General features: G+C 40.1%; 1 protein-coding gene across 4 annotated transcripts in view; it reads right to left on the bottom strand.

The window, feature by feature from the left end:
• Positions 1-13,021, bottom strand: part of LOC311303292 (ATP-binding cassette sub-family C member 5) — a gene marked incomplete at its 5' end in the record, with an annotated part of 37,429 nt that overhangs the window by 1,006 nt on the left and 23,402 nt on the right. For all 4 annotated transcript variants that reach the window (XM_084429698.1, XM_084429699.1, XM_084429700.1 and 1 more), the window contains 12 exons: positions 1,143-1,307; positions 3,497-3,610; positions 3,697-3,775; positions 4,753-4,912; positions 5,034-5,226; positions 5,616-5,705; positions 5,834-6,020; positions 7,521-7,649; positions 8,758-8,911; positions 9,041-9,170; positions 12,096-12,242; positions 12,817-13,001. In XM_084429698.1, coding sequence (XP_084285824.1) covers positions 1,143-1,307; positions 3,497-3,610; positions 3,697-3,775; positions 4,753-4,912; positions 5,034-5,226; positions 5,616-5,705; positions 5,834-6,020; positions 7,521-7,649; positions 8,758-8,911; positions 9,041-9,170; positions 12,096-12,242; positions 12,817-13,001 — 1,733 coding nt within the window. The remainder of the gene's footprint in view (positions 1-1,142; positions 1,308-3,496; positions 3,611-3,696; positions 3,776-4,752; positions 4,913-5,033; positions 5,227-5,615; positions 5,706-5,833; positions 6,021-7,520; positions 7,650-8,757; positions 8,912-9,040; positions 9,171-12,095; positions 12,243-12,816; positions 13,002-13,021) is intronic.

Below are 13,021 nucleotides of genomic sequence, written 5' to 3' on the forward strand. Positions count from 1 at the left end.
TTTTTAGTCCATAATGTATACATATAAGCAGTTTTTTGACGCAAAATATCAAACCAAGTGCAATCTCTAAACAAATGACACATTAAAGGGATACTCCACTTTTTTTGGAAATAGGCTCATTTTACAACTCCCCCAGAGTTAAACAGTTGAGTTTTACCGTTTTCGAATCCATTCAGCTGATCTCCGGGTCTGGGGGTCCCACTTTTAGCATAGCTTAGCATAATGAATTGAACCGGACAAGACCATTAGCATCTCTCTCAAAAAAATGACCAAAGAGTTTCGATATTTTTCCTATTTAAAACTTGACTCTTCTGTAGTTACATCGTGTACTAAGACCGACGGAAAATGAAAAGTTGCGATTTTCTAGGCTGATATGGCTAGGAACTATACTCTCATTCATGCGTAATAATCAAGAAACTTTGCTGCAGTACCATGAGTCCAGCAGGTGTAATGATATGACGCAGCACATGCCGCCTGATAATAGGCTACTGAGCTGGGGACTATTATCAGGTGCTGCGTCATATCAGCAAAGTTTCTTGATTATTACGCAGGAATGAGAGTATAGTTCCTAGCCATATCAGCCTAGAAAATCGCAACTTTTCATTTTCTGTCGGTCTTAGTACACGATGTAACTACAGAAGAGTCAAGTTTTAAATAGGAAAAATATCGAAACTCTTTGTTCATTTTTTTGAGAGAGATGCTAATGGTCTTGTCCGGTTCAATTCATTATGCTAAGCTATGCTAAAAGTGGGACCCCCAGACCCGGAGATCAGCTGAATGGATTCGAAAACGGTAAAACTCAACTGTTTAACTCTGGGGGAGTTGTAAAATGAGCCTATTTCCAAAAAAAGCCGAGTATCCCTTTAAGCTTTTCTTAAAACTAACTTTACTGTCCTGAATCAGTTATTCTACAAACAATCAAGTTAGTCAAAACAACACTTTAATTGCATGTTAATGTTTTTGACAGCTCTCTGTAGATATACATTGTGTATATATAGAATTTTTTTAAGAGTTAACACATTTATCTAATTTGAGACTCAAAGCTGAACCTTTGGAGCATGAACATGTTCTACTGACGCTGTCCCTTTGGGTTCACTGTATGATTATCATTAAAACAACAGCAGATGAAAGTGGAGACCCACCTGCCCCTGGTCCAGGACCATGATCCTGTTACAGTTCAGCACGGTGTTGAGACGATGGGCAATCACTAGAGTGGTGCAGCCGCTGAAAGAGCTGCGGATAGTGTCCTGTATGAGGCGGTCTGTCTCTGTGTCGATAGCAGCTGTTGCCTCATCTAAGAGTAGGATCTGAAATACACATTCAGCACAAGTTTGTGATCATCAATGTTATAATCAAAATCTTTTCAATGGACAATCGTTTCTCATTTCAACACCCCATGAAATGGTCATACACTGATGAGCCAAAACATAATGACCAGTCTCGTCTACGCCAGCTCCAGTTTGGATCCAGCCTCTTATGAAGACTTCAGATGACCCAACACCTGTGAAGAGACGGCGCCAACTCTTGACAGGACTTCAGATGATGCCAACTCTGAATTAGCATGCACCACTACCAGATTTTCTATATATTATAATCATTATGTTCACCACTTGTAATAATTACTTTAATGAGCTCATTGTTTCTGCCTTAAATGAATACATGAAGTTAGCTAACTGCATGAATTTAGGGGGTGGGGGGGATAGGGAACAATTCAGACAGGGTAAATATGAAGTCTGGTTTCACGTTGGTGTCACTGAACCGCCACAGCTCACACACAGTCTGCTTCGGTCCAGAGACACGAGAGCACAGAGTCGGCGCAGATCACCAGCGAATCGGACCCATCTGAATTCTACACAGAATGCTATATTTTAAAGTGATGGAGGAGTTAGGAGGAAAAACGGTTAAGACAGACTAAGCACTAGAAACAGCACTGAGGAGTAGAAGAGATAACACCGGTGCCATTCTCCAACATAAATACACATCCTCAACATAATTATGTTCACTGTTTTGCTTTAGTAACAGTTTCAAATTAAATTTAAAGGGGAAATCTATTAGATGATCAGGGTGCTTATGATGACCCCTTTCCACCGTAGAAAACACCTACAATGAGCGTCTGAACCTATTTTTTACAGTCTATGGTCTGAACTGGACCTTGGTGCAGTGGAAGAGGGTCACCTGATCCAATGAGTCTCGTTTTTTTTATTCTTCATACGTACAGCCATACACACAGCTGGGGCAGGACATATTGATTGAACAATAGTCTTTCATTTTTGTTCAAGAACATTCACAAATAATTCAGTAAAAATGTGTTTAATATTTAAACTGTAAAGTCTAAATCAAAGTAAAGTCTGGTTCTCAAACAGGGGTCACTAAGAGACCTCAATTCAAAGAGAGCTTCACAATGACTTTTGATATTTTATATTTAAAAATCATTCTAATCCTTATCCAGTAAATCATGAGTCACGTAAATTCATTGGTTAACAAGAACATTCAGTTCCTAAACTTCTGGAATCCTGATGTCGTTATTTTAATTATATATATATATTATTTTTTGTACAAAATTTACAGAAACAAGGAGTACCAATAGATTAAACTAAGTTTTTTTTTTTTTTTACTAGAGTTTTGTTTCTTCTAATATTGTTGTGGACAATGGAGGATCTTGGAGTCAAAAAGGTTGAGGAACCACTGGTATAATTTTCCCCAGAAGAGGATTATTAAACTGAGCGTCACAGATCAGATGTAATTCCATGATATAATTCCATGTGAACTGTTCTGTACAGACAGTTACATCCTATCCCTTTCTGATATCATTGCACATTTTGTGCAAAGCTTCCCAGGATTACATGATCGGCAAGTTTAAAAAACAAAAAGAAAGGATTGGATAAAATGTTATACTAGCAAGAGTCACTGTCTGCCATGTGGTGGCAATGTTTCACCATTTTACAACAGCTGAGATTCACCAGAATTGTAGATCAGTGCTTCTCAACCGCAGGAGAAAAACAATGATGCAAATAATATACTGCAACAAATCATATAAGCAAATAGAATTAGGGCAGCAAAATAAACCGGTTTATCAATTTTAAAGTGCAAAACTGTTTGGTAGACAACATTCTTCAAAATATGTTATCTTATGTTCCACAGAAGAAAGACAAGAAGAAGTTTGGAACGACATGAGGGTGAGAAAATGATGACATAATTTTCATTTTTGGGTGCCACTTTGGGTGCCACCACACAAGAAAATGAACAGAAGATGCGTCACTAAATATGGGATCACTTGAAAAGAAGATAAACATGGCTTGAGCCAACCACAATGTGTTTTGTGACAAAATGTTGGTGATAAGAACTTATCACCTCAGATCATCACAATATAGTACCTGGTAATATTAATGCATTTTAAGCATGTTCGTTTGCTTCTGCATGACCAATTGGTAGTTAATTAAAGAGCAGAGCTGAGAAGAAGCGTTCAGGAGTTAATCCAGTTAATCCTAACAGTTACCTTGCTGTGTCTTAGAAGAGCTCTGGCCACACATAGAAGTTGTCTCTCTCCCACTGAGAAGTTCTCTCCATTATCGGTCACCTCTGAATGTAGTGAATTGGGCAACTGGTTAACCTGAAACCAAATCAACACATTACAACCTCTAAGGCACAGCTACTCGAAGACATTTGCCTTTGGAAAATAATTCCAAAACTACTCACCATGTCCTTAATGTGCGTTTTCTCCAGTGCTTCCCAGATCTGTGCATCAGTATAGTGATCCCAGGGATCCAGATTTGATCTGAAGTTGAGATAAGCAACTTAGTCCACATGGTCAACATAAACTGCCCCTGGTCTTACTGTGCACGATTCATAAAGTGCGTGTTATTCCAAAGAAAAAAAATGCTTCTCTTGGCAATCTTTCGTCAAAACATAATTATTTGCTGATTTTGCTCAACTTCTGAAATGACTTAGGCCCTGTTTACAGCTGGTATTAAGACGCGTTTCGGTCGATCGGATCACAAGTGGACGACACAAAATACGGGCATAAGCAGGGTTCTAAAATGTTTGGAGCTTGTCCACTTTTGACCACTTCCAGAGGGAGTTGAAAACGCATTAGACCGGACTGCTTTCGTATTGTAAACGTTCATGTGGTTGAATATGTTTGAACAGCCACAAAAGATCTCCTACTCTCCGCCTACTGACCTAACTCGTAAACATTATGGGAAGCGCTTGCCAGATGGGATTTAAACTGTGCACAATGAGCACAATGTTCTTACAATTTCTAACATTCCTGATCTTATGGCTGTCAGATCAGAAACTAAATCTGCTGTTCTCTGTGTCTTTTTCTGTCGTCTTCGGTGCGTTCATGTGTAAATTGTGTGAGCTTATTTTGTCCTTTAGATCAAAAGATCTGAAAAAACACATACATTTACCCGCCCATAGACCCTCCACCTCGAAGAAATCAGGACAGAAGTGGTTGAAAGTGGACAAAAGAGATGGATTAAAACGCCAGGTGTAAACAGGAATGTCTCTCCCTCGTCTACTTGTGATCCGACCGAACAAAACGCATCTTAACACGAGGTGTAAACAGAGCCTTTGTTTTGGCCCTCCATTCTGGTATGCAATGCCAGTTTCACAATCTGATCAATTCCACATGGATAAAATGTAGTGTAACTTTCACACTGAAGGAAGTGAACTGCATCGTTTTGACTTCAGGACTTCAGGACTTCAGCTGAAAGCACATGGCTAGTTTTAGTAAAGTGACGTGGACCGTACCTGACAGTACCAATGAAAAGAACCGGCTCTTGGGGGATGACTGACAGCTTGCTCCTCAAGTCCTCCAGACCAATGTGAGCGATGTTGACACCATCAATGATGATTGATCCACAGCTGAGCTCCACTAGTCTGAAGAGTGCAACACCCAGTGAAGATTTCCCTGAAAAAAAACAACCAACCTGTGTCACAATCTATTTCCTCCACCAGTAATATGACTCGCAGTATAGATGAACACAAACAGCATCTGATAGGAATAAAAAAAGTCAAGTAGACAAGTGTACCTGAGCCCGTTCTGCCAACTATCCCTACGGTCTCCTCTGGAAGAACGCTAAAGGAGAGATTCTTCAGAACCAGAGGAAGGCCATCCCGATATCGCATTTCTACATTCTGGAAGGTGATTCGTCCACCCGATGGCCAGCTGGAATCGGGAGCGGAGGATCCGGCAATCTGACGAGGACCTTCGCTTTCCAGGTTCTGAGTAAATAAAAGGTATAAAGTTTATACTTTGTCCTTCAGAACTCAGCGAGACTGAGTTATTGGCTTCATTAATCACTGTAAAATGCTCTCCGCCACTTGGGCGGCAGCTAAGACAGCTGTACTGTTCTGCTTTGATAAAAGTCTCCTGAAACAAGCTGTGTCATAAGCTATGATGTTCTGGCTGGCAATAAACGCATCCCATGAAGCCTGCTGAGCGGCATGTAGCAGACTCACTATGCAGCGCACTGACCGCTGGGCTCAGCGGCCTGTGCAAAGTAAAGAGCTGTTGTCTTGTGTGAGAGCGGTGTCAGTTAAATAACAAATGGTCTGTCCCTTTCTATTTGCCATCGACACAACCAGCACGCATGTGTCACAGATGCTTCTACCTTTATGTAATGATTGATCCGCTCCACTGAGGTAAATCGGGCTTCGGTTTCAGAAAGGAGCCTCACGGTGAACTGAAACAGGCCAGTCAGCTGGATATGGGAAGGGAAAGAAAATGGACAATGAATAACAATTATGAGAAATAGTAAGCAATGCTAAGTAGCGGTCCTGCCCTACAAGCTTCCAAGACGTCCCCAACTTGGCAGTGAGAGCAGCGCACCTGTACAGCGTAGGAGATGGCCAGGCCCGCGTAGGCAGGGGGAATGTTGCCGTGCATTAAGACGATGAGGAGGGCTATAGTGGTGATGAGAGAAATACTGATGAGATCCAGACGAACAGCCAGCCAACGCATAGCACAGCTGAACAGATAGTGACACGCTTGGTTTGTGTCAAGCAGAGCTTGATTCCTGGTGGAATAGAACAGATATTTAGCTGAAGTCCTCATTTTGTAATTTTATTTATAACATACTTTGAATATTGTATATGTATAATACATCTACATATATAATTTGTGGTCAGTTTTTGATGTTTTTGAAAGACGTCTATTATTCTCACCAAGGCTGCATTTATTTGATCAAAAAATACAGTAATATTGTAGCCTGGGTTTCCCCATGCTGCCTTGCGCGATTTTATTCACGCTGCTAGGCAGCCTGGACACCATGGACCAGATTTTCCCCTCAAAAAGGGAACCAATCACAGAACGGGGAGGGAGCAGCAAGACGATGACGATGTCTATGCGACACACCGAAGCAGTTTGTTTATATCTATGGATCCAACATGGCATCAGATGCTAAGTTACCTTTCGATGCAGCCTTAGATAGTGTTCTAAGTAGTTTAGTCGCTGAACGCCATCGTGTACACATAAATCTCTGACCCATCGTCTTCTTCCTCGTCGAATTTCTGTCGCTCTACATACGTCATCTGGTATAAATGAAACGATTGGCTATGAGCTACGTACAGGCGCATTTGATAGACATTCGTAGCGCCTAATAAACGGCTCTGGGCATTCGTAAACCACGCCTCAAATACGAGAAAATGAACATGTGGTTCCCAGACCGCTTCTCAATGAGACGAGGTCTGACGTTAGCCAGGCTAGTGATATTGTGAAATATTATTACAATTTAAAATAACTGGTTTCTATTTTAATATATTTTAAGTTTACGTTATTATTTCTGTGACGCAAAGCTGAAATTCCAGCATCATTACTTTAGTCTTCAGTGTCACATGATCCTTCAGAAATTATTCTAATATGCTGATTTGCTGCTCAAGTAACATTTCTCATTACTATCAATGTTGAAAACAGTTGTGCTGCTTAATATTTTGTGGAAACCGTGATAGATTTTTTTTTCAGGATTCTTAAAACACATACAATATTACTTACGAAGTATTACTACATTGGGTTTTCAGTACAGTGACACCAAATTTTACATTTCTTTCGCTGTTTGTGTGTAGGATGAACATTTAGTCAAATTCAGGTGGAAAAAAAGGCCCAAAGTGGAAGTGATAAATGAATAGAAAGTTCAAAAGAACAGCATTTATCGGAAATAGAAATCTTTTGTAACATTATAAATGTCTTTACCATCACTTTTGATCCATTTAATGTGTCCTTGCTGAAAAGTATTAATTTCATTTGAGCGGTAGCATATATGCATTCATTAAGTACATTCGTGTATAACTGTAACCTTCATTACAATACAAAACAATTAGTTCCAGTCCTCAAATTTGATTGGTCTTTGATTTTTTATCTTATGCAATGACATTTGTGAGTGTGACTTTTTGAAATTTGAGAATACCTTCTGGGGCCATGGTACATAAAGACCTCAAGTAAAGTTTCCCCAGCATAACTTCAGCATTTCAGTGAAAAGTTCTGCAAGGTCATGGAGGACAGTATGATGTCTGAATATTACCTGTGTATGAAGTCAGCTCCCCTGCCGTAAGCATAGATAGTGGACAGTCCTTGCAGACTGCTGGTGATATGAGAGGTGAAAGGGGATTGGCTGATATTTTCCAGGCGCTTCAGCTCACGAATGAGAACCCTTTGGGTAAAAAGGACAATCGGAAAAGTACATTTATTTATTTATATACATATATATATTTTCAGTCCCTGACAAAAAGTCACCCAGTCATGGAATATGAGCAGCGATATACGGCTGAGTTTTGATCAAAGCTCTGGCTCATCTCATCTGCTTATCTTTGTGGCTCACAGAACTGCCTGTGATGTGACAGGTTAGTGGCGAGATGGAGGCCCACAGGGGACAATAATAGTGAGACTGAGGGGATCTTCCTGGCTGAGCTGCAGTCTTTCTGGCTTCTAGACTGATTTATACGGGGCTTTATGAGGCCTTTCACACGTCAGCGCTATCGCAGACAGGACAGCAGAGTCTATCTGCAGTGTAAGGCAGAGGCAGAGGCCATTACTGATGCCTAATTTTAGCTTGTAAGTGCATATATAAAAAAGGCATGGCTTGTGAATAATGTCAGTAATGAATTATACTTTTCTTAAAAAGAGGCCATGTGAATGAGGACAAACCTGCCCTTGATACGCAAGACAGATTCTTTGAAAATACATGCATGAGGGTGGTTCTGTTGTCTTTTTAGAGCAAAGCACACATCTGAACACATTTCACTTCAAAGAGAGAAACAAATTTTGTATCACAATGGCCAGAACTAGTGGTCAGAATAAAGATTTGAGGGGTACATAAAATTGCTGACATATTTAAACATAAAGAAATGGCCAAATATTATGTAAAATATGTTTAAAAATGCCAGCAATTTTATGTACCTCTCAAAAATCTTTATATATAAACAAATTTTATTATATTTATACACAATTATTTTAGTTTCTATTTTCTTAAAGAAAATCTAAATTCTGTCATTAATTACTCACCGTCATGTCGTTCCGAAAGTCTTACGGGTTTGGAACGACATGAGGGTGAGTAATTAATCACAGAACTAAACCTTTAATACATATGAATAAATTCATATTTTTAATAAAATTATTACCTGTATAATAAAAATGATAAAATGAATATATAGAAAAAGTTGATTTTCTTATCTACATCATTTTTGGCAGATTTAGCCTGATTACCAGTCTTTCACACAGCTCAACTATCGGTTGCTTTTAATAAATCTGATAGACCAAACCTGGAGATTCGGTTGACAATGAAGAGGAACGCCCCTAAAGGGATGATGGAGAACAGGAACCACGGAAACACAATGCCAACCATTGCCAGGCAGAACAGCACTAGTGTCACATTCTGGAGCAGCATTTCGGCTTGCATAGCCAGCCTCACGTCAACTATGAAAAGAGGAAGAATAGAGAGCCAACGTGTGAGAGAGCGAGACATCAAAACTCTTTGAGACGCCCCCGTCATCCCGCATTTGAAAAGGATTTGTGAACTGAGAAAGAGAGAGAGAGGTTCCTCACCCTCATCCATGTCCTTGGAGAATCGGTTGAGAATGCGTCCCAGGGGTGTTGTGTCGAAAAAGCGCATGGGGCTCAGAAGTAGAGTCTTAAATAGTTTATCATGCAGAACCGAGGCTGCCCGCACAGTGCACTGCAACAACAACAACACACACACACAACAGTGTTAATAATGCATGAACACAGCAAAAATGCTAATAAATGGGCCGGTGATTTAAAAACCTATAAAATGCTTTAGTTAGGGTCTACAATGCAAATAAACAGGTCAGGGATGTAAACAAACATTTAAACAGCCATAATAGCTAGATTATATGAAGGGAAACCGTGGCAAGCATACAGAAATGCTTTTGCCTGAGCTCTGCGAGGTCCAGACGAGACATTACACTGGAAGTGACCAATGCTGCTCGAGTCTGACATCACTAAGCAAAGATCAATCAACTTCAGCCACAGTAAAATAGGGGAATTTCTTTGTTAACAGATATACTATAAAAATAGTATATTTTATACAAAATATATTTTGTATATATACAAAACTTATATTTTTTATACAGCTGGTATAAAAAAAAATTACTTTGTAGAACAGCAAAAGGTTTAAAGGGATAGTTCACCCAAAAATTACAATTCTGTCATTAATTACTCACCCTCATGTCATTCAAAACATGTAAGACGTTCATCTTCTGAACACAAATGAAGATATTTTGATGAAATCTGAGTGCTTTCTGTCCCTTCATTGACAGCTATACAACTACCACTTTGAATCCCCAGAAAGGTAGTAAAGACATCATTCAAGTAATCCATGTGACTCCAGTGGTTCAACCTTAATTTTATAAAGCGACTGTAGTGCTTTGTTTGCAGAAAAAACATAATTGACCACTTCGAAATATTAATCTCCAACGTGCGTTCACAAGAGCACCGCACTAAACGCGAGAGTAGACATTGTTTAAGATGTATTTACTAACTTTCTGGGGTTAACTTCTCGATGCTTCTCAGTGGAGGGACAGAAATCTCTCAGATTTCATTAAAAAGATCTTCATTTGTGATCAGAAAATGAACGAAAGTCTTACGGTTTTGGACCGACATGAGGGCGAGTAATTAATGACAGAATTTTCTTTTCTGGGTGAACTATCCCTTTATCAATCTGCGTATTAGGATCATGATCATTAGGATCAAAATTCAAAGGGCCCGGGACCCACACTCCCCAAAGGTCTCCACCATCACAGGGCCCAGGACAATGTTCACAGTTATTACACCCGATACATCTGGTTAGAAACAATAGAACAATCGAATACTATTTACTACTATTACATAATTTATTACTATGGTAAGTACAGTACATGTAACAAGAACACTGTAAAATAAAGATACCAAGATTTCTTTTGATCATGTGACACTGAAGACTGGAGTAATGGCTTCTGAAAATTCAGCGTTGCCATCACATGAATACATCATTATTTTAAAAAATATATATATTTTAATAAAAAGTAGTTATTTTAAATTGTAATATTTCACAATATTACTGTTTTCTATTGTATTTTTGATCAAATAAACACAGCCTTGTTGAGCATAAGAGACTTCTTTCAAAGTCATTAAAAAATCTTACTGACCCAAAAGATTTAAAGGGATAGTTCGGCCAAAAATGATATTTAACCCATGATTAACCCATCCATCTCCCGTGAACGCGCGTCGACCGTTGCCGGAAGCCAGATATTTTCATTTCTAAAGTTTTAAATATGTATATTTTTACGACAAAACCGCACGGATTACCCTCAGAAGGCCTTCGTTTATCCCCCTGGAGCCGGATGGATTACTTTTGTGAAGGATGCATGCACATTTTTGGGACTTGAAGGAGGTGGACCCCATAACTTGACATTATAACCACTGAAAGATCTAAGACATTTTCTAAAATAACTGAAAATGTGTTCGTCTGAAAAAAGATTGACATATGCATCTCGAACGGCTTGAGGGTGAGTAAATCATGGGTTAAATATCATTTTTGGCCGAACTATCCCTTTAAACAATAGTGTATGACAAATAAATGTAATATATTTTGTCATTTTAAGTCAGGGGAAAATAAAGTGGTTGGGATCGCTGTGCAGTGCGTCAGAAATAGAAAGCAGGCATCATCAACAGTAGGCACACTTAGACATGCCGCGTCACAAAGGGCACTTTCATGAAAACAGCTTCTTTAATTAGAATGAAAAGTGGTCTAGTTTAGGCACATTCCACAGATCGTATCCAGTGTAGTCATGACGTTACCCCCAGCACTATCTAACACACAAATAAGGCGTAGTAAATGATGAACGTCATCACTGCCCTGAGGTAGAACTGCAGCTCATATAAACACATGGTTGTATAAGTACAGATATTCTCACATCCATGCCTTCATAACAAAATTCCTCATGTTATGCAAGTACATTTGGATTTAATGGTTTCTGGCACAAGGGGACAAATTCATTCCAATAATAGAATATGTAAAGTTCCCAAATTTGCTATCTTACCTTCGGGTAAAAGAGATTAGCCATCATCGCGGAATTAGTGAATACAAGTGGCACACAATTACACAGACACATAACCTCTCTAATGTGCTGTCGGGTCTGCTTAATGGAGAAGGGGGCACAGGGTCCTGATGGGACACGCACACACAACCCCTCCAGCTCAAAGTCAAGACACTGGACAGATAAATGGATTTAGCCTGCAGGCAATTTCAATTAAACCGCAGAAAAAAAATGAAGGAGACAGAAAGGATGAGAAAGAGAAAAAAGTGGACACTTGCCAATGTCATGGATTGCAGAGCAAGGATTTAGTGTGAAAATTAAACTGGAACTATACCATATCAATAACATATCGGTTTCGCCGTGGGAAAAAGGCATTAATTGCGATTCCCCCCATGACAGATTAACCTGGCACTCTCAGGTAGATTCAGGCAGTGATGAATAGTACATGAGCAAAGAGGAAATGCATCTGCCTAAGGACCCAAGTGTTTGATGAAAAATTCAGCAGGAAGCCTGAACAGAGGAATCTCGTGCGCTAACTTCGCTGACAATAAACTCCAGATTACCTTGACGAACACCAGCCCTCGCACGGTCTTCAGGAAGAGCGCCGCCCCCATGGATAAGACGTACACCCTGGAGTAGTACTGTATGTGCGGATTCAGCCGCATGCTATCGCTCTCGGCGGTCTCGTTCCCCTGCAGCAGCGAGGAATTCTGCAGGGACAAACGAACATTACCTTGGAAACATGATCCTTCCCTAGAGATTCCCAACATACAAGCTGAACTGTGTGCACCAGTCCCAGTCTCAATTATTTTACAGAATGCGAGTTAACGGCAACATCTGTTGCCGTGATTGTCCCTCTGAGTAAATCGTGTGGAGTCTGGCACTTCTAATTAGTTTCGGATTGATGTTCATTTCAGCTGAGCACCAAAAGTCGGTGATTCAAGCTGCCGTTGCCTTGCCTTAAAGGAATAATTCACCCAAAAAGGGAAATTGTCATCATTGTTTCACCATTATGGCGTTTCTAAACCTGTAAAGACTCACTTTCTCCTATGAAACTCTGAAGAGTGTGAGCAAGTACGAACCAAGGAAACTAATTATTCTTTTGAGTGAGATCTTTCCAGTGAATCGGTTGGTTAATTAATTCACACGGATCAGAAATTCTCATTTTGTTTTTCACAGAAGAAAGAGTCATGCAGGCGAGTAAGTAACTGATGACAGAGTTCTTATTGTTGGCTGAACAATCCCTTTAAATGGCAGAAAGTCAAAGCAGTGAGACTGGTTTACCCCGCTGCCCTGCCTGATCCAGTGACTCAGCCACCAGTTGCTGAAGGCGATACTGCCTGTGGTGAAGAGGAAGAGGAGGATGTTCACAATGAAGGCCAGAGGGCCTCCGGCAGCCTTGATGTAGGCAGCATACACGGGCCAGGCCACGGCCCCGGTCCCCTTTTCCTCCGCCTTCATGAGCTGCTCTGTGATGTGCACATCAAAC

This window comes from Rutilus rutilus (assembly GCF_951802725.1).
Source record: "Rutilus rutilus genome assembly, chromosome: 14".
NCBI lineage: Eukaryota > Metazoa > Chordata > Actinopteri > Cypriniformes > Leuciscidae > Rutilus > Rutilus rutilus.